The sequence below is a fragment of the Schistocerca serialis genome, chromosome 5 (genome assembly GCF_023864345.2).
Source record: "Schistocerca serialis cubense isolate TAMUIC-IGC-003099 chromosome 5, iqSchSeri2.2, whole genome shotgun sequence".
Lineage (NCBI taxonomy): Eukaryota > Metazoa > Arthropoda > Insecta > Orthoptera > Acrididae > Schistocerca > Schistocerca serialis.
The window spans coordinates 89,935,647-89,958,126 of NC_064642.1; the positions used below are offsets into that span (position 1 = coordinate 89,935,647).

At 43.9% G+C, this 22,480-nt stretch overlaps 1 protein-coding gene across 1 annotated transcript in view; it reads left to right on the forward strand.

Moving 5' to 3' along the window:
• LOC126481762 (macrophage mannose receptor 1-like) overlaps window positions 1-22,480 on the forward strand; it is a 101,196-nt gene that overhangs the window by 22,553 nt on the left and 56,163 nt on the right. The window contains exons 4-6 of the mRNA XM_050105717.1: window positions 14,191-14,365; window positions 17,095-17,180; window positions 17,290-17,559. Of these exons, the coding sequence (XP_049961674.1) occupies window positions 14,191-14,365; window positions 17,095-17,180; window positions 17,290-17,559 (531 nt within the window). The remainder of the gene's footprint in view (window positions 1-14,190; window positions 14,366-17,094; window positions 17,181-17,289; window positions 17,560-22,480) is intronic.

A 22,480-nucleotide genomic window follows, 5' to 3' on the forward strand; every position in this document is an offset into this window, starting at 1 on the left:
CATGCTGTATATTAATGACCTTGCACCAACATTAATAGTAACGCCAGAATTTTTGCAGACGATGCAGTTACCTAGGATGAAGTACTCTCTGAAAGCAGCTGCCTTAATAGTCAGCCACACCTTGATAACATTTAAAAGTGGTGCAGAGATTGGCAACTTGCTCAAAATGTTCAGAAATGTAAAACTATGCACTTCACAAAACGAAAAAAAGTAGTATCCTACGACTATAATGTCAGTGAGTCACAGTTGAAATCGATTAACTCATACAAATACCTGGGTATAACATTTCGTAAGGATATGAAATGGAAATGGAATGATCACATAGGCTCAGTTGTGGGTAAATGAGTTTGTAGACTTCGCTTTAGTGGCAGAACACTGGAGAAGTGCAACCAGTCTGCAAGGGAGACTGCTTACAAATCAGTCGTGCCACCGGTTCTAGAATATTGTTCAAGTGAGTGAGACCCGTACTCAACAGTACTAACTGGGGATATTGAACGTATACAGAGAGGGATAGCACGAATGGTCACAGGGTTTTTTTTTATCGCTGGGAGAGTGTCACAGAGTTACTGAAGGAACTGAACTGGAAGGCTCTTGAAGACAGACGTAAACTATCCCGAGAAATTCTGTCAACAATGTTTTATGAATCGGCTTATAGTGATGACTCTATGAATATACTACAACCCCCTGTGTATCGATTAATAGGGATTGTGAGGATAAGATTAGAATAATTACTGCACTCACACAGGCATTCAGACAATCATTCCTCCGGCGCTCCATACGTGAATGGAATGGGAAGAAAGCCTAGTAACTGGTACAATTGGACGTACCCTCTGCCATGCACCTCACGATGGTTTGGAGAGTATAGATGTAGAAGTAGATGGTTTAGAAAACTTATACCGGATGAAATTTGATGAAACATCCGCCTTGGTTCACACTAACGGCTTCTGGAAATATGTAATTAGAGAAGCTATTGAAACAAAAATCACTGGTAACGCCTTAAGTAGAGACTTTGGCCTGAAGCTCTTCACGGCGTGGGATCCAGCGATCGCGCGGTTGAAGCGGGCGCATCGAACGCCGCATCAACGTAAGCCCATATACGGCGATGCCGCAGGCTTCAATGACGTCACAACCGGCAGCTAGTGTACATAAGGTGCGTACTAGCAGTCCATTGGCAGCCATAGCACTTTACAGTGGCCAAGGAGCGCTTGGCCGAAAGCTCGTGTGATTTTAAGCACTTGACGCGGCTGGAACTCGAGAACTTTTTATTCAGTGTTTCCGCAGCGAGACTCTGCATTCGTACATCACGTACCTGTACGGGAAGGATACTTGACGCCGCGTTAAACATTTGGGGAAACTGTGCGTCAAGAAGGCTAATTTATTCAGTTCGCTAGTCTTTCTGCTGCACTGCCGTGACGAGAAGACTATTGCACGATTTGCTGTGGTATCCCATCTTATCAATACCCCTCACCACCAGGGGGATATTTCGTGGTGACAGCTTCGCATTACTACGAGAAAGGATACACAACACCAGACATAAGCTCGATTCGAGTGGACGTGCTCTGATGGCCTCGCATATACAACTATCGAGGACACTCACAGCTTTCGACTGGGTTCAAATGCTTCAAATGGCTCTGAGCACTATGGGACTTAACTACTGTGGTCATCAGTCCCCTAGAACTTAGAACTACTTAAACCTAACTAACCTAAGGACATCACACACATCCATGCCCGAGGCAGGACTCGAACCTGCGACCGTAGCAGTCGCGCGGTTCCGGACTGCGCGCCTAGAACCGCTAGCTCACCGCGGCCGGCCTTTGGACTGGGAATGTATCGACGCAGCTACGGTTTCACAACAAATCTCCTCACAGAAACGAACTACAGAGAGGCAGAAATGAAAGTTCAGCCGCTTTTCGCAACAACAACGCGGTGTGGACCACAGACCCTTCAGAACGCACCATCATCAACTTGACGGCGAGAGGTATAGACAAGGGTGCAATGTCGGCACTTAAGAAAGGACTTAATTTCGCACCTTCGCCGCGGGACATTCCTGCCTGTGACGTAGTAAGTGGCGTCGAACAGGCAGTCCGCAAGCTCCCAAATGAAACAGCGGATGATCTACGGCGTGAAAGGAGCCGTATTCTCACGAAACCAAATGTTACCAGAACCCAACATGACCAGGGCTGAGCGCAATGGCCTGCGAACACTGCGAAATGATGACAGCATTGTGTCCCTTCCTGCTGACAGTGGGAATATAGACGTAATTATGGAATACGCGGACTATGGTACGACAACTTGTTCACTATTGGAAGAAGATTGTCATCGAAAACTCCCACGCAACCCAACATCGAGAATGATAAGAAAGACGCTGAATTGAAGCGCTCTTCGGTGGAAGACAGTGTGGTCAAGAATCTTCTCTCACGGGCACGTGGACCACCTACTGCTTATGCTATACAGAAGATCCACAAGGACGGGGTGCCATTTTGCCTCACCGTATCCCCCATTGATTCACCAACATACAAGCTGGCAAAGTACTTGGCCAACCTGGTCGCTCGGTATGCAGGACACTGCGAACATCATATTAAAAATTCAGCAGATTTTATCAACCGAATTAACCGTCTCGGTCTTAGTAAGGGTAACATTATGGTCAATTATGATGTGGTGGCGCTATTTGCTGATGTGCCTGTCATCGACTTTTTCGACCTGGTATCCCAGTTCTTTGTAAGTGAAGTGGTCCAGTTTTTTAGGCAGTCCCACGTCTTCTTGTTTTCTGTGTTACCATTAGACGGACGGCGTTGCAATGGGTAGCCCGTTAGCTCCAGCTGTTGCAAACCTCTTCATGGAAAATTTTCAAAAAAATGGCTCTGAGCACTATGGGACTTAACTTCTGAGGTCATCAGTCCCCTAGAACTTAGAACTACTTAAACCTAACTAACCTAAGGACATCACACACATCCATGCCCGAGGCAGGATTCGAACCTGCGACCGTAGCGGCCGCGCGGTTCCAGACTGTAGCGCCTAGAACCGCTCGGCCACTTCGGCCGGCAAAATTTTCAGAATGTTGCCTTAAGCACGGCGCCATTAAAGCCTAGTCGTTTCTTTCGATACGATGACAGCACTTTCGTCATTTGGCCCCACGGACATAAGGAACTTGACGAGTTCTTGGGTCACCGCAACGACATTAACAGTAACATCCAGTTTACCATGGAAGTAGAAAAAGACGATGCATTACCCTTCGTCAACGCCCTCGTCCGCCGCTAACGAAATCGATGCCTTGGCCACAGCAACTATAGAAAACCCACCCACATCGATCTGTACTTGCACGCCAACAGCCATCACCACCTGGCACAGAAGCGCACTGCTTTACAAACATGATGCATTGTGCAAGAAAGATATCAGACGACGATAACCTGCCCCGGGAACTGAACCACCCACGCAAGGTCTCCAGGAACGACAGCTATAGCGACCGTCAAGTAAATTAAGTGATTTCAAGGAACGGAGAAACTTGCATTTTTCCCATTCTGTGGCTCCGTGTCGGGCAAGGTAAATCGCCTGCTGAAACGACACAGGGTCAAACCGATTTTCAGGCCTCCAACAAAATCCGTCACTTACTGAGACCAGTTAAAGCCGCAGTAGGCCTCAGAATACCTGGTACTTTGCGAGTGTGACCAGGCTCACGTCGGAAATCAGTGTCACTGTGGAACAACGTAAGAAAGAGTAGGAGAGGTTTCATCGCCTACGTTACCCCGAGGAATCTGCTTTAGCTGAGCATACTTTAGAAACCGGACACCGGACAAAATCTGACGAAACATTTGTCGTGGGTCGCACTAACGGCTTCTGGGATTGTGTAATTAAAGAATCTCTTGGCATAAAAGTCACTGTAACACCCTAAATAGGGACGGTGACACGCAGCCCAACACGGCGTGGAATGCAGCAACCGCGTTTTTGAAGCGGGCGCATCGAACGCCGAGTGAACGTATGGCCATGTATGGCAATGTCGAGGGCACCAGTGACGTCATAGCGAGCTGTTTAAAGGGCGCACCAGCAGCGTGCTGGCAGTCATACCACCTGACAATGGCCAAGGTGTGCTTGGCCGCAACCTCTTGTAATTTTAATCACTTTACTCGGCTGGAAGCTCGAGAACTTTTTATTCAGCAGTCTTTCTCTTCCTCCTTTTCTACCACCTACCTCCGTGAGAGACTAATAATCACGGAGCTATACACTGTACAATTAATACAGGGTGGGTAAAGGAAAAATGGCCTGCAAAATATTTGATGGACCTTAAGATAGGCAATATAACTTACACCATCCTTATCTGGGGCACATTCTCAACATGAACTCCTGAAGTCAAAACAGTATTACACTGGACAGTATGAATTTCAATGGAAAGAATTATCTTTATCTCCCGAACGGAATCAAAGAACGCATTTCTTTTGTGATCTGAGGTAACAATCACTAAAGTTTGTTAGGCATTGGTCAGTTGGCCTGATTAGTGATGATATATTAATACTCAACCTGGACGCAGCCAGTTCGTTATTTTATGTAGGAAGAAATTTCATGCCCACATTGGCCTGAACGGAGTATCTGAGGTGGCGATGTAGGCGTCTTTATTACCAGACAGTACGACCATCAACAAGGGTAAAAGTATTACAGAAGGGAGGTGTAAGACGCTGGACGGTGTGATGCCTCCGTCAGATGGTGAAGTTCCGCTTCAGGCAGACAATGTGCTTCTCTCTCTACCATTATACTGTTTTTAAATCACCACTTTCTCCGGTGTTTTAATCCCGTCCTCCATCTCTTGCTGTCTGGAACTAATTTTATAATGGTTCCTATCTACTGCCGCCCAACATCCATGGTAACTCCTTTTGTATTTTCTAATCTTTGAAAGTTTATGGACTCTTTACTCTCTACTACTTAACCGAGATATACAGGGTGTTACAAAAAGGTACGGCCAAACTTTCATGAAACATTCCTCACACACAAAGAAATAAAATATGTTATGTGGATATGTGTCCGGAAACGCTTACTTTCCATGTTAGAGCTCATTTTATTACTTCTCTTCAAATCACATTAATCATGGAATGGAAACACACAGCAACAGAACGTACTAGAGTGACTTCAAACACTTTGTTACAGGAAATGTTCAAAATCTCCTCCGTTAGCGAGGATACATGCATCCACCCTCAGTCGCATGAAATCTCTGATGCGCTGATGCAGCCCTGGAGAATGGCGTATTGTATCACAGCCGTCCACAATACGAGCATGAAGAGTCTCTACATTTGGTACCGGGGTTGCGTAGACAAGAGCTTTCAAATGCCCCCATAAATGAAAGTCAAGAGGGTTGAGGTCAGGAGAGCGTGGAGGCCATGGAATTGGTCCGCCTCTACCAATCCATCGGTCACCGAATCTGTTGTTGAGAAGCGTACGAACACTTCGACTGAAATGTGCAGGAGCTCCATCGTGCATGAACCACATGTTGTGTCGTACTTGTAAAGGCACATGTTCTAGCAGCACAGGTAGAGTACCCCGTATGAAATCATGATAACGTGCTCCATATAGCGTAGGTGGAAGAACATGGGGCCCAATCAAGACATCACCAACAATGCCTGCCCAAACGTTCACAGAAAATCTGTGTTGATTACGTGATTGCACAATTGCGTGCGGATTCTCGTCAGCCCACACGTGTTGATTGTGAAAATTTACAATTTGATCCCGTTGGAATGAAGCCTCATCCTTAAAGAGAACATTTGCACTGAAATGAGGATTGATACGTTGTTGGATGAACCATTCGCAGAAGTGTACCCGTGGAGGCCAATCAGCTGCTGATAGTGCCTGCACACGCTGTACATGGTACGAAAACAACTGGTTCTCCCGTAGCACTCTCCATACAGTGACGTGGTCAACGTTACCTTGTACAGCAGCAACTTCTCTGGCGCTGACATTACGGTTATCGTCAACTGCACGAAGAATTGCCTCGTCCATTGCAAGTGTCCTCGGTCGTTCTAGGTCTTCCCCAGTCGCGAGTCATAGGCTGGAATGTCCCGTGCTCCCTAAGACGCCGATCAATTGCTTCGAACGTCTCTCTGTCGGGACACCTTCGTTCTGGAAATCTGTCTCGATACAAACGTACCGCGCCACGGCTATTGCCCCGTGCTAATCCATACATCAAACGGGCATCTGCCAACTCCGCATTTGTAAACATTGCACTGACTGCAAAACCACGTTCGTGATGAACACTAACCTGTTGATTCTACGTACTGATGTGCTTGATGCTAGTACTGTAGAGCAATGAGTCGCATGTCAACACAAGCACCGAAGTCAACATTACCTTCCTTCAATTGGGCCAACTGGCAGTGAATCGAGAAAGTACAGTACATACTGACGAAACTGAAATGAGCTCTAACATGGAAATTAAGCGTTTCCGGACACATGTCCACATAACATATTTTCTTTATTTGTGTGTGAGGAATGTTTCCTGTAAGTTTGGCCGTACCTTTTTGTAACACCCTGTACACCTGGATGCAGCAGCAGAGTTCCACTTCATTTTCCTTCCATACATTTACAGGAACTTCTCCAGTGCTGAGACACAACAGATACTACAAGAAAATTTTTACCATAGATAATTTTCTTGGTCTGCACCAACTAAGCTGCAGTACCTCCGCCACTACTGTGTAATCTGTCGTCGTAGATGCGAAAAATTCTTCGTTTCTTTTTCTCCTGTTCCTTCCTCCTGCTTTACGTTAAGCAACTCTGTGGTATCAACGTTCGATACCACACTTGTTAGGTGTTGCAGTTATCGACCGCGATCCGTACTAGTATCGCTGGACCCGCAAGTCGAGACTAGAGCCGCGACGAGGCTTGTAACAAGTCACTATCGAGCGGTCGTCCACTCTTGCTCGGGACGTCACGTAGGAAAGTAGTACAGCCTTCAGCTGATAGCAAGAAACCTATAACAAGGCGGTTAGTCAAAGTATGGCCTATGTGATGCCTCTGTAGCTCTCTGTTTGTAATCACACTACTGGCCATTAAAACTGCTACACCACGAAGATGACGTGCTGCAGACGCGAAATTTTACCGACAGGAAGAAGATGCTGTGATATGCAAATGATTAGCTTTTCAGAGCATTCACACAAGGTAGGCGCCGGTGGCGACACCTGCAACGTGCTGACATGAGGAAAGTTTCCAACCGATTTCTCATACACAAACAGCAGTTGACCGGCGTTGCATGGTGAAACGTTGTTGTGATGCCTCGTGTAAGGAGGAGAAATGGGTACCATCACGTTTCCGATTTTGATAAAGGTCAGATTGTAGCCTATCGCGATTGCGGTTTATCGTATCGCGACATTGCTGCTCGCGTTGGTCGAGATCCAATGACTGTTAGCAGAATATGGAATCGGTGGGTTGAGGAGGGTAATATGGAACGCCGTGCTGGAGCCCAACGGCCTCGTATCACTAGCAAATGGTTCAAATGGCTCTGAGCACTATGGGACTTAACATCGGAGGTCATCAGTCCGCTGGCACTTAGAACTACTTAAACCCAACTAACCTCAGGACATCACTCACATCCATGCCCGAGGCAGGATTCGAACCTGCAACCGTAGCGGTCGCGCGGTTCCAGACTGAAACGGCTAGAACCGCTCGGCCACACTCGCCGGCCGTATCACTAGCAGTCGAGATGACAGGCATCTTATCCGCATGGCTGTAACGGATCGTGCAGCCACGTCTCGATCCCTGAGTCAACAGATGGGGACGTTTGCAAGACAACCATCTGCACGAACAGTTCGACGACGTTTGCATTAGCAGGAACTATCAGCTCGGAGACCATGGCTGTGGTTACCCTTGACGCTGCATCACAGGCAGGAGCGCCTGCGATGGTGTACTCAGCGACGAACCTGGGTGCAAGAATGGCAAAACGTCATTTTTTCGGATGAAACCAGGATCTGTTTACAGCATCATGATGGTCGCATCCGTGTTTGGCGACATCGTGGTGAACGCACGTTGGAAGCGTGTATTCGTCATCGCCATACTGGCGTATCACCCGGCGCGATAGTAGGGGGTGCCACTGGTTACACGTCTCGGTCACCTCTTGTTCGCATTGACGACACTTTGAACAGTGGACGTTACATTTCAGATGTGTTACGACCCGTGGCTCTACCTTTCATTCGATCCTTGCGAAACCCTACATTTCAGTAGGATAATGCATGACCGCATGTTGCAGGTCCTGTACGGACCTTTCTGGATACAGAAAATGTTCGACAGCTGCCCTGGCCAGCACATTCTCCAGATCTCTCACCAACTGAAAAGGTCTCGTGAATGGTGGCCGAGCAACTAGCTCGTCACAATACGCCAGTCACTACTCTTGATGAGCTGTGGTATCGTGTTGAAGCTGCATGTGCAGCCGTAGCTGTACACGGCATCCAAGCTCTGTTTGACTCAGTGCCCAGGCGTATCAAGGCAGTTACTACGGCCAGACGCGGTTGTTCTGGGCACTGATTTCTCAGGATCTATGCACCCAAATTGCGTGAAAATGTAATCACATATCAGTTCTAGTATAATATATTTGTCCAATGAATACCCGTTTATCATCTGCATTTCTTCTTGGTGTAGCAATTTCAATGGCCAGTAGTGCTGTATCGCTGCACCCGCGAGTCGCGGCTAGAACCGCGCCGCGGCATGTAACAAGTGTCTAGCGAGCGCGCGGCCGCTCTACCTCGGGACGTCAAGTAGGAAAGTAGTATAGCCTTGAGCTGATGGGAAGCAACCTCTAACAAGGAGCTTAGTTAAAGTATGGCCTATGTGATGCCTCTATAGCTTTCTGTTTGTAATTATATTCCTCCTGACTATGAAGACTCCTGTACCACCAGTTAAGTACAATATATTATTTTTTTACCAACGACTTCTAATTATTTTAGTCGTTGTAGACCCAGACCATGCAGCCAGCTCCTTATCGACTGACAAACCTGCTGTATATGCAAAGAAGATATTTGTATGTTTCTATTTAGCACTGGCCACCAGTCATTCACATTGGCGACGATTCGTTCGTCGACATCATAACAAACTTAGTTTAGCCTGCGTGTATAATCACTTTCGTTTTAACCTTTTTTTCCTCCATCCACATTCTACTCTAACGATGCTGTCATTTCTACTCACAGCCGTACTTTACTTTATCCAGGAGGCTGTTCCGCTTGCGATTGTATTACTCTTCTCCGTTTTCTTTTACTGTCTTCATTGCAATTTCGACATATAAGTTAAGCAATAGACGTATCTTACATACTTTTCAGTACTATAGGAGGCGAATACTGCGAACCGTGAATGAAGGGCAACAGACGATCCATTATTCCTAGATTTCTAGGAAGTGTTTGACAGTGCCGCAATGCAGACTCTTAACGAAGGTCGAACATACTAAATAGCTGCTCAGCTGTATCCGTGGCTTCAAGACTTCATGACTAATAGAACTCAGTGCGTTGTCCTGGACGGCGAGTGTTCATCGGAGACAAGTGTATCACTAGGAGTGCCCCAGGGAAGGTGATAGGACCGCTCTTCTTCTCTGTCCAGGGTGTTTCCGCAAGAGCGTGCAAAAATGTAACATAGAGAATGCTCCACTGAACAATTTGAGGTGGGGAGCCTGGGGTCGGAGAAGCCAACTTAAGGAGATATGGAAGTAAACTTGTCTACTGCTTTGTCTAGCATTAGTGTTTTGTCTACCGTTTTGTCTAGCATTAGTGTTTTCCAGCTTATTTACGACTAACATTCGTATAAGTTTACACGCTCTTTGGTGTTCATTTACATGTACTTCCTTTATTTCCTGCAAGGAAACGAGGAGGACGAGCCTGGTTACTAGGAAGTCATTATGCAGTTTTTGTGTACTTTACTTATCTCTAAGGTGTCTCTGTCCTACCTGACTAGTTGGAGAACGTACCCTTGGTTGCTCGTGAGAGGATATGGATACAACATGACGGTGCACCGCCTCACTTCAGTTCTGATGCCCGCAACCATACCAACACTGTATTTCCTGGTCACTGGGTTGTTAGTTAGTTAGTTGGTTACGTGTTCCATTGATCAATCGCACGGTACGGTAGCCGTTATGATGCGAAATGTGTCTAGCGCACAAGAAATGCACATGTGAATCAAGTTTTTTGATATATATATATATATATATATATATATATATATATATATATATATATATATATATATATATATATTACAATACAGAGTTAAAGATTAATATTTCTATTATTTACCCCATTCCCTTAAATGGCACAAAATGCATACATAATATTTATAGATTTATTTATTCCTATTCAAGAATTCATCTATGGTATAGAAGGAGTTGTCAAGGAGATACGACTTCTATTTAATTTTTAACCTATTACTGCTGTCTGTCAGACATTTTATTTCATCTGGTAATTTGTCGAAAATTTTATAGCAGCATATTTTACCTCTCTCTGTGCCAAAGATAGTTTGAGTAAAGGATAGTGTAAATCTTTCTTTTTTCTGGTATTATAATCATGAATGTCACTGTTGTTTTTAAACTGGTCCATGTTGCTGAGAACAAATTTCATTAGTGAGTAAATATACTCTGAGGCTGTTGTAAGAATTCCCAATTTTTTAAAAAGATGCCTACCAGATGTGCGACTATGAACTCCACACATTATTCTAACCACTTTCTTTTGAGCAGTTAATACTTTTTGTCTAAATGTTGAGTTAGCCCAAAATGTTACTCTGTATGACATCAGAGAGTGAAATTATGCAAAATATGTTGACTTACTAATTTCTATATCCTCAAAATTGATAATTATTCTGATTGCAAAAGTTGCTAAACCTAGTCGCTTTAGAAGATCCAAAATATGAATTTGCCAATTAAGGTTCCCATGTATATGTACACCCAAAAACTTAGTATTCTCTACCCTTTCTACTGACTTCTGTTGATGTATTCTATTTATTGAAGGAACTGTACTTTTTGCAGCAGAAAATTGGATGTATTGTATTTTTTGAAAGTTTACAGCAAGCCTACTTGTAGAAAATCAATTAATGACTTTTCCAAAGACCTTATTTGTATCATTTTCAATTGTAGTTCCTTTTACTGGGTTAATAATGATGCTTGTATCATCAGCAAACAGTGTCAGTTCACCTTCCTGTTTCAGACAGGAAGGGAATGCTTTCACATGTATCAAGAACAGAAGGGGACCCATGTTTGAACCCTGTGGAACACCTAATGTAATTTCATCCCAGTTAGATGAAGTGGCAAACTTATTTAAATCACTTGACCTGTATAAGGAAACTCTTTGCTTCCTGTTCTGTAGGTAAGACTTAAACCACTCATATGCTATGCCATTTATACCATGGAATTGTAATTTCTGTAACATAATGTCATGGTTCACATAATCAAATGCTTTGGACAAGTCACAGAAAATTCCCATTGCTGACATTTACTGTTGGAAGGGGAGGTCCTATTCCATGGCCTGCGAGGTCACCTGACCTGAATCCCCTAATTATTTCGTATGGGGATATCTGAAGTCACTTGTGTATGAGACTGCAGTGGATACGCAGTTGGAATTAGTTGCCAGAATTGTAGCTGCCTGTGATGTGATTTGAAACACACCAGGGATATGGTCAGGGTGCGTCAGACTCTTGTTCGCCGATGTCATTTTTGCTTTAAGGTCGATGGCCATCAGTTTCAGCACATTTTGCAAGACAGAATACAAACAGTACACTCATTGTATCAATGATGGTATTTGCAGTTCACTGTAACTAATGTAAATAAAAAAGTATACGGTAATGTGATTTTATTCCTATTATCTCCTTAAGCTGGTTTCTCCGACCCCATATACCCTACCTCAAATTGTTCAGTGGAGCATCCTCTATATCCTGCTAAATTTTTGCACGCTTTTACGGAAACACCCGGTGTACGAATAAACATAAGATCTGGCCGATAGGGAGAGAAGCAGTCTGCGACTGTTAGCTGATGCGGCTACAGAGTACAGGAAAGCTTAGTGAATGTAGGGGGGTACGAGACGACTTAAACAGAATTTATATTTGGTATGATGTATGACAGCTTCCTCTAAATGTATATCAGTGTAAGTTAATGCAGATGAGTAGGAAAAACAAATACAGTACAATACAGCATTAGTGGTGTACTGCTTGACATAGACACGTCAGTTAAATATCTACGCTGTCAGTTGCAAAACCATAGGAAATGGAGTGTGCACTGAACACTAGTTCGATCCATTCATTAGTACTACTCGAACATTTGGGAACTCTGTCGGGTCGAATTAAAGAAAGACATCGAAGCAATTTAGAGGTGTGATGCTAGATTTGTTACTCGGAGGTTCTATCAGCAGAGAAGTTTTCCGGAGCTCCTTCGTGAATTCTCATGGGAATCATGTTTCTCTTGACGCGACGTCCACAACTGTTGCTCATCATCAATGACTGCAGAAGTTATTTGTTTCTAAAAAGGAATACACAAACCGGTTTCAGAACATTTATTCCATCTTCAGGTGCATATTAAAATGTGAGTCCCCAAAGGATGCGTAACTCAGTTTAAAATGCATTCCTTATGGGTTAACATTTTAATATGCACCTGAAGATGGGATACAAGTTCTGAGACCACGTTGCCCTTTTCTTTTTAGAAGTAAATAAATTTTACACCTGTAACAGATTTCATCATCCAAATGAAAATCCCTGGTGGGAATACGACATTCTTTTCGCGATATGCTCTTGTGGAAATTTAGACAACCGGCGTTTGCGGCTGACTGCAGAACGATTCTACTACCGGCAACGTACATTTGACATAAGGACTGCGAAGACAAGATTAGACAAATTAGGGTCTCTACAGCAGCATACAATAGCTTTTCCCTGGCTGCATTTGCAAAGGGAAAGGAATGACTAGTAGTGGTACAAGGTACATGTGGCAGCTTGTGGAGTATGTATCTCGACGTAGATGTAGACAAGTAAAGATCGTCTATAAGTGAGATTTATCCCCAGGTTCTATAGTTGAAACCCCCTAAATTCTCTATAACTGAAACTGTTCATGTATCTCAGAGTTTGGGCACGTTGAAAGTATCATTATTTGTATGAACGTTGGTCATAAAGTTTTAAGTACCATATCGAAACTAAAATGTACGTAATAAATTTTTTGTATATGTGTGGGTTCATGTGCGCATTCTCGGTACACATTAAAATCCCCACGTCAGAGTACTGTGGTACGCCGCTAGAGGTTTCAAGACGAAACGGAGCAACCAACATCCATTTTATCAGTTAAAACCTTGCGACTAGCCCCCTTGCGCACTCCGCTTTACCAGTGAGCTGTATCACTTCATTTAGGCTCCTCTATCGGAGTGCGAAGGTATTGCAGCACGAGACCTATAATGCTTACCGGGACTGCAGATATGTACCAACAAACAAGGGAAATATTAATTATCTAAGTTATACAGGGTGGGTCAGGAGGTAAGGTACATTCTGTGAGAGGTAATAGTATTAGCGATTCTGAACGAAAAATTTTGTATGGACATATGCTCTGTTCCGAATGGTTTCCGATATCGAACACATTCAGCATCACATTTGCACGTTTTCCATATATAACTCGTAAACCTCAACTTCCAGCGAAAACGTGTCGCAGTACAGAGTTAAACTAAGTTAAATTTCCTACAAAGAAAGTTCCTATTCATTTTCTCTCTGTGACTTGTAGACGCGCATGCGCTTTGGTAGTTTTTGAAGCCGAATTTTCGGCAGTTCCCCGCCTTGACAGACCACAAGTGTCATGCATCAAACTGTTCGCCTCGCCTTCCTCTAAACTATTGCGGTACGTTGTAAACAATGACAATGTTTGAATAACGTAGATAATAAATACAAATAGGCTACATTAAATATACTCTAACTAGGAAACCATTCGGAATATGTCACGTGTCCATATGAAGTGTTTTGTCCAGAATCATTTATACTGTTGCCCCTCAAAGAATGTACCTTTCCTCCTTACTCATACTGTATTTTTTCGAGATAATAATCAAAACTTTACGACTATCCTAGTAGCGCAGAAGAGTTAGCAGGCTGAATATGTTCCTCAGAGATATACAGCGTTCAAAGTATCAGACCGAACGGAATACCTTAGTTGTTTTCGCCTGTTTGTACAACTTAGAATAAAGTTCGTGCAATGTGAATTACATCCTGTCCTATGTCTCTCTGCAACTCTAGGAGAACCTCTGTACACGCTGGATTACTCTCGCTGGTGGTCGAAGGGTCCGGACAACGTGGGCCAGAATTTCATGGGAAATCCAGGGGAAGACTGTGGGGCCATTCACAGGGACGGCGGACTCAATGATCTCCCGTGTGGCCAGAAAAATGCATTCTTCTGTGAAGTGGAAACCAGGTACTGCCTACATTTTGTCAATGAATCATAAAAATAAGATTTTTACTGTCTTCAGAATTTATATTAGTCAGGTTTTGGTTATACTAGCCTCTGCCTCTTGGCGTCATTATGACATACTGAATGACTAAGTATGGTACTTCTACCTGCAGTACTAACAACGTGCTAGACGAATTACACGTACTTTTCTATCTGGTTTCTAAAGAGTGTTGTCGATTTCAGTGACATGTTCTATAATATGTCAAATGAGTAATTATTTCTAGGAATTCGACTGTTTAGTTTCCCTTGTGGCTTGCATACCTGAAAAAAGTTTTACATACACTGGAAGGAGATTTCAAACACCAAAACGTCGATGTAAAAATTCATACGAAATTCCTATGTTTTGATTTATTGATGACACAAAACCATGCTTCCCTGTATTCACAGGGTCATATCTTTTGATGAATCTGAATAAGCATTGTAAATAAAGTACTTACGCACAACGCCTGCAAGAGGTTTTAGGATAACTGTCTAGATCTACCAGACAGACGCCTAAAATTCTGTAACTATTGTTGGTGTCCAGGTTGAATCGTACCGCGACGCCTTTTGTCAGCTCGCAAATAATGGTTGTAATAATCCTGCTATTCCATTTGTTCTAATCGTTAACTCGTCTATAAAAAAAAAAGACCGAAGATATTTTCGTTAGTGAGAACCGAAAGACTTTCTGATGCATATTAAATGGAGTTTCTACTTGTTTTGGTGTGACTATTATAGATCCAAATTTTGAAAAAAGTATTCATCATAAATCATGTACTTTAGATCACGTAAATTACAAGAAAAGAACGAAGACTATACTAGTTCGTAAGAACTTTCTAAAATGGAAAAATGAATTCTCTGACTAAACTGAAGTAGGATCTTCGTGATATGTTTGCAAAAAGTTATATATATTAGTTCAACTTTATGTTATTCAACCAGGATTGGTTTCCAACATTTCCTGCTATCCAGACGGGACATTTAGAGAGATGTGCCGCGCCTACAGTTACTTGGTGAAGGGGTAAATCAAGTTACACTTATATAAAAAAATCTATCTTTTCATGGTGATACGTCCAAGCGCTATAGTTTTTTGCAAATGCTTGCTTTTGACGACTCAGTTGCTGCTCAACAACTGATGGCCTGGCTGTACTGAAAATGAGTCCCAAGATCTTTGCTAAAAGGGAGTACTTAGGAGGTAAATTGGACATAATTTTTTTCTGTAATTTAACAGTAAGATCTAACGTTGCTAAAATATGAGTTTTTTTACGATACCCTGTGTAAATAAGACATAGGAGCGTCAATTATATCCAAAGCGAGTAGCAGCTGCATAAAATTACGATAACTGGACATTTTTTCAATCAGTCATTGCTACAAAAATAAAGTGCAGTTCATCGCTGTGCATGGCTGATGCCATCCCTAGAAAATTCTTATATTATTTAGTTCGAAAGATAAAGAGTTCGCGTTTTTTCGTCAGCTCAGTGTGTAGTTTGAGCGGGAGGTTCATTAGCCGTATTCGTATGTTATAGTTATGCCTTAACTGCATGACAGAGAGCAGAGGATATCAGTTCTATGTGGATCAGATGACAACAGGCATTCCGTATCTGTAGCAGACATGTTAAACCAGAGGGTTCTATTTTGAGTCTTTTGTTTTTCTTCTGAACTACGAAGATTATTTTAGTTTCAACGGGGTCCACAGCCGAGAGAAATTGTGTGAATGGTAGTAGCCTGCAGCGTTGATTGTCGTTACTTGGTTTAAAATATCCCCTTATTTTAAATTATTATATCTTATTTTTTTAGACAGTGTTGCCTGTTACCTGCTTCATTTTTGTTTTTCTTCTTTCATCAGTTTAACTCAATGATTCGTTCGTTATCCAATTATTATTTTTGTGGCTTGTCTTTTTCATCGGTTTTTTCCTCTGTTGCCACCACTATTTCGTCTGTCAGAGCTGCCCACTCATCTTCTGTTGTATTCCTTTTCCCTTTCAGTCATTATTTGACTAATATTCATTTTCAAACTTCCAACTATATCTTGCTCTTTCAGATTATCCAGATCCGTTCTCTTTTGTGCTGTTTCTTCAGCTTTAGTCTGTATTTGATCACCAATAAATTATGGTCCGAGTCAGCATCTGCTCCTGGGAACGTTTTACAGTTTAGAACCTGGTTTATGGATACCTGTCCGACTAGTATACAATCTATCTGAAACCTTTTTGTGTCTCTGGGTCGCTTCTATATATATATAGTCTTCTTTTGTGCACAAGTCAATGAAAATGTATTACACTACCGTGGTACCTTCTTTTTAGCACCTGTTTGGCCGTCTCTGCATGAACATGGTAATGGTCCTGTCCATAAGAAAACAAACATTGCATCGCGGTTCGAAGAAAATCCGGGAAAGTTGCTGGCTTGTCTAAAAAAAAATAAAAACCCACGACGCGACAATTATTTAACATTACTGAGTAAGACTGGAAACAAAATATTGTTTCGGGAAATCATAGCTTCGTGAAAATGTGCCCCAAATATTAAACACCGCAAGAGCAGCAAAAACTGGCTAACCGCGTTATTAGTGAGAAGTCTGGAGTCTGGAACAAAAACCACTGCGCGTGTGCTGGTATTTGACCACATAATGAATGTACTATTCAGGATGGAGTAAGCCACTTGTTTTTACACTGAGAATCTGTAAGCTACTTGTTTTTACAGCAACTGTAAGGCACTTGTTTTTACAGCGAGTATCTATCACCTGCTGGCATCGACTACAGCGCTGGAGCATACGTTGGGGTCGAGGCCGTAGCGAAACCACTTCCTGGACGAGGTCAGTTCTTGGCATCTGTTTCCAAAGTATCTGCAATATTTGTACCATAGTAATGCACCTCAGTTTTGTTAGTCTTATGTTAAGTGTGTATTCGTTTTTGTGTCTACAGTTCAGCGGAAAAGACCTGGGCCGGGTTACGAGTTGTTCCCAGGAGTGGGTTTCTACAAGCTCCATACTACAACGGATACGTGGGAAAATGCACGTCGCAAGTGCGAAGCAGAAGGCGGCCACTTAGCCATCATCAATTCTGAAATGGAAGCTTCAACGCTGCAGGCCATATTCAAGAGGCATCCTGTCATACATGACACAGTATGGAATGACTTCGCACTGGTTGGATTCCACGATCAGTTTAATGAGGGGCAGTATGTCACTGTATACGGTTAGTATGAAACATTCTTCAAAATATTAGTATTACACATTGTTGAGTATTTATAGAGTCAAGGAAGCTGTGCAGCAAGTCCCCAATGTGGGTTCAGAAGATACCACTCCCTACTTGACAAACTCACATTGTCAGATAATGCAGCACAGGAATCCCTCATGCGTAAACAGCAGTTTATAGCAGTCTCCTTCTCTATCCGAACCAATTTATTTTAGTATCCGAGAGCGATTCAGATTCCCCGCCTAACCTAAGTATCGATATGGATGACGTCTACAGCTACATCTACATAGATACTCCGTAAGCCAACGTATGGTGCATGGTGGACAGTACCCTTTATCACAACCAGACGATTCCTTTCCGGTTCCACTCGCAGATAGAGTGACGGAAAAACGACTGTCTATATGCCTCCGTAAGAGCCCTAATTTCTTGTATCTTAGTGGCCCCTACGCGAAACGTATGTTGGCAGCAGGAGGATTGTTCTGCAGTCAGCTTCAAATGTCGGCTCTCTAAACCTTCTCGGTAGTGTTCTTCGAAGTGATCGTTCTCTTCCCTCCGGGGATTCCCACTTGAACTCCTGTAGCATATCTGTAAGACTTGCATGCTGATCGAACCTACCAGTAACACATCTAGCAACTTGCTTCTGAATTGTTTCAATATCTTCCTTCAATCCGACCTGCTGCAGATCCCAAACACTCGAGTGGTACTCAAGAATAGGTCGCACTAGTGTCCTTTATGCTGTCTCTTTTGTACATGAACCACACTTTCCTAAAATTCTCCCTATGAACGAAACTCGACCATTCACCTTTCCTACCACAATCCTCACATGCTTGTTGCATTTCATACCGCTTCGCAACGCTACGCCCGCTGGCGCGCCGCCACGATTGCGTCAGCCGGCCGCGGCTGCGTGACGTCATCAAGGTCAAGCGACAAGTGTATAAAAAAACAAAACCGTTGCCTCCTTGAGCCCCCGGTTCGTGATGTACACATGTCCGGTGTATGGCTGACGCCACAGATTGGTTTGCATAATGATCAATTTATTTATGAAAATACAAAGTACAGTCACCAACAAACTTTACATATTCACATACTCCTTTGCCTTTAACCCAAATGAATACAGACTCATTTACAGATATTTTTCTCTTATTACGAGTATACAAAGACAATGCTGAAGGCGACATGTAAGCAGATTTACCAAAGTCTTTACTAGCAAGTTCTGCCATATGGTAGGTACGATAGGCAATAATGTCTCTATCAACAAAACTTTCAAGTCCAGGTACATTAGAAACTCCCGTACCACCACGTACTATGGCTACAGTGAGCCAACCATTACCACGAGAGAATGTATCATTAATGTCAATACTGAAATTAAATCTACAACCACGACATGACTGTGTCAAGCAGGACACTACTAATGCTGTATCCGAACATTACGGACTTGTTTTTCCTATTCATCCCCATTAACTGACGTTTTTGTACATTAAGAGCCAGCTGCCATTCATCACATGAACTACAAATTTTGTCTAGATCATCTTGTATCAACATATAGTCACTAATTTCGACGCCTTCCTGTACACCACAGCATTATTAGCAAGCCGCGCGGGGTAGCCACTCGATCTTGGGCGCCTTGTCACGGGTCGCGCGGCTTCCCTCTCCAGAGGTTTGAGTCCTCCCTCAGGCATGGGTGTGTGTTGTCCTTAGCGTAAGTTAGTTTAAGTTAGATTAAGCGGTGTGTAAACCTAGGGACTGATGACCTCAGCAGTTTGGTCCCATAGGAACTTACCACAAATTTCCAAAAATTTTCCATCATGAGTGAACAACCGCAGGTTGCTGCCCACCCTGTGTGCCAGATCATTTATGTGTACAGAAAAAACCAACAGTCCTATCACACTTCCCTGGGGCACTCCTAATGTTACTCCTGCCTCCGATGAACAAAAGCCGTCGAGGATAACATAGTGGATTCTGTTGCACTTCTCCTATAGTTCGAGGTATGTGAGAAAAGAGCAAGCTGGTTTGCACACGAGCGACGCCTTCTAAAGCCATGCCGATTCGTAGATGAGAGAACGTCCATGCCCAGACCTCCTGCACGACGTGAAAGTAGTGCGTTGCCATCCAGGTGGGAGGGTGAGAAGCCTCGGGAACCAGGACAGATAAGGGGGGAGCAGAATGTTTGACCGTTAAGTATCTCCGCTGGACTTTTACCAGCATGGGGGACGGCACAGTACGTAGTCAAGAAAAGAAGCACGGCCTCCTCCAGCGGGAGATGGCTCAGCAGCTTATCCAGCTGGGTCTTGAATGTCCACACAAAACGTCCCGCCCGGCCATTTGACGTAGGGTGAAATGGGGCAGTATGGACGAGGGAAATTCCATTGGCAGTACAGAATTGCTTCATCTCGGTCAAAGTAAACTGCCGACCATTATCCGTAACAGTCGTTTTGGGGAGTCCCTTGACAGCAAAGAGGCACTGGAGAATTTTAATAGTCTCAGTAGAAGTGGTGTTCATCATACGGGAGACATAAACGTATCCCGACCTGGAGTCGATCAGTATGAGCCAATGGGAACCATGAAATGGCGCTGCAAAATCCAAATGGAGACATTCCCATGAAGCAGCAGCATCCGGCCATGAAAAATACTGGTGCAGGGGTGCTGCCTGACATGTTTGGCATGTGGTGCAGGCTGACACGAGGGAGGCAATGTCTTTATCCATACGGCGCCAATGAAGGTGTTGGCGGGCCAGATTTTTGGTGAGGACGATGCCTCAATGATCAGCGTGGAGAAGGTCGAGGAAATGGCGGCGCAACGCATGCAGGTGACCACCTGGGGAACATCGGAATCTCTATGTAAAAGGATAACGCCACTGCAGAAACAGAGATTGTGCCAATGATCCCGAAAGTGCTGGACTTCTGCATTGTGGACGCTATGATGGCTGGTCAGCCAACCCACAGTGATTTGGTGGCAGAGAGCTTGCAGTGTCTGATCCTGAGCGTGGCCCTCTGGACCACATTGGCATCCAATGGAAGCGCATCCAGAGCTGTGTCCATGTCTGGGTCCACATGGAAACAATCTAGGGGGAAGTGTCAAACTCACGGTCTGACCTAGCAGGCAGCCGGAACAGAAAATCTGCGTTTGTGTGCTGTTCAGAGGTGCGGTAGGCAATATCATAGTTGAACATCGCCAGCAAGAGTGCCCAACGCTGGAGGCGGCGTGCCGTCCGGGTGGGCACTGCAGCACTCAGGTGAAACAAAGAAACCAAAGGTTTGTGACTGGTCTGCAGTGTGAAATGATGACCATACATGAAATCGTAGAACTTTGTAAGGGCAAAAACCAGCGCCAAAGCTTTGACACCGCTTGTACCATATCCTGCACTGATAACACCAGATGACCAAAAATGTCCACACCCAGAAAATTAGTATCTCCAGGGGATCTGTCCACCAAAAACTGAGTGATGAAGGAATGGTTGTTGTAAGAGATGTGTGTGGAGAAAATGCCGTCAATGGGTATAGAGTGATTACTGAACTGTACAACATGTGGGTGTATGTGGATAAAGCCGGTGAGCCCAAACATTGGTAAGTGGCACCATCCACAAGAGAGACGGATGATGCCGGGTCAATTTGGAAGACCACCAGAATATGTGTGACCTCCAAGGCAATGAGAAAATGGGCACCCGACTGAGGAATGATGGAGAATATTTGGTCATCAGTGGAATGTGAGGCTTTCAAGTCCTGAGGTGACGATTTGTGGTGAGCCTCTGCATCTGCAGGAAGCGTGGCATAGATGTGATGTTTCTGTGCAGCCTTACACACCACGGCGATATAGCCCGCTCAGCTGCAAGCCATGCAACTTGCTCACCGCTGGGGGCACTCTGACCGTTAGTGAATCCAGAAAAAGTCTGGACAGGATGGAAGCCGGGTGAAAGACTCCCTGTTATGGAGTGGGCCAAAGGATCGACGAGGCTCCCTCTCGGCACTAGCGAGCCACAAAAACAGCTGGATCAAGACGCAGTGGTTGTAGTCAGTGAGACTGTTCAAATGCATGAATGATCAGCAGACAGGTGCCGAGGGACAGGTCCTGTAACTTCAAAATATCAGCCCGAAGGCCCTCGTCTGGTGCATGAAACACCACCATATCACGAATCAATGAAGAGGCATAAGACTACTTGCGGGCGACGTTGGCCCACCAGAATTTACAATTGTGGGAGAGACCCTGGAGAATCGTAATCCATTCCCAATAAGTCTGACCTGGAGACATTTGACAATAAAAGAAAGTCTGACGGGAGGAGGTGACGTGTATTTGAGCATCAAAGTACTCAAAAAGGCAGTCCTTAATGTGAGTAAAATAGAGATCTCTTGGGGACTGTTCAGGGTTCAATTGTTGAATTAAACGATACACCTGTGGACCGAATGTCGCTAAAAAAAATCCCAACTTCGATTTTCGTCGTGGATCCCATGTGCCAGTAAATGTTGTTCCTACTGTTAGACATAATTTGACCATGGTTCAACAGACCTATCGAAACTGGAAATGTCAGTGGAGCCACGAGCAACAAGTTCAATTTACCTGCGATGGAATCGACCCTATGGGCTACTTCTTGCAACGCTGGCGAGTGGGAGCGAATTTCTGGACGAGTGAACATTGCCTGAATCTGCTGTAGAGTTTCCACCAAGGACAGAAGAAGTTCCTCAGAGGAGGCCATTCCGTTCGAAATTGAAAATCTCATTCTCCTTATCAATAACCGTAGTGTCTTGCGGTCGGCAGGAAAGAACTAACAGTCAATTTGTACACACTTTATCACAATTAAAGAAAGAAAAAAGCCTTCTTGGCATACACTAAGTTTTAAACGCCGAACAAACAAAAAGAAACGCCACAACTATAGCAAAACAGATAAGAAAAACAAGACAATGGAAGAAAATACTGACAAAAACTAGTC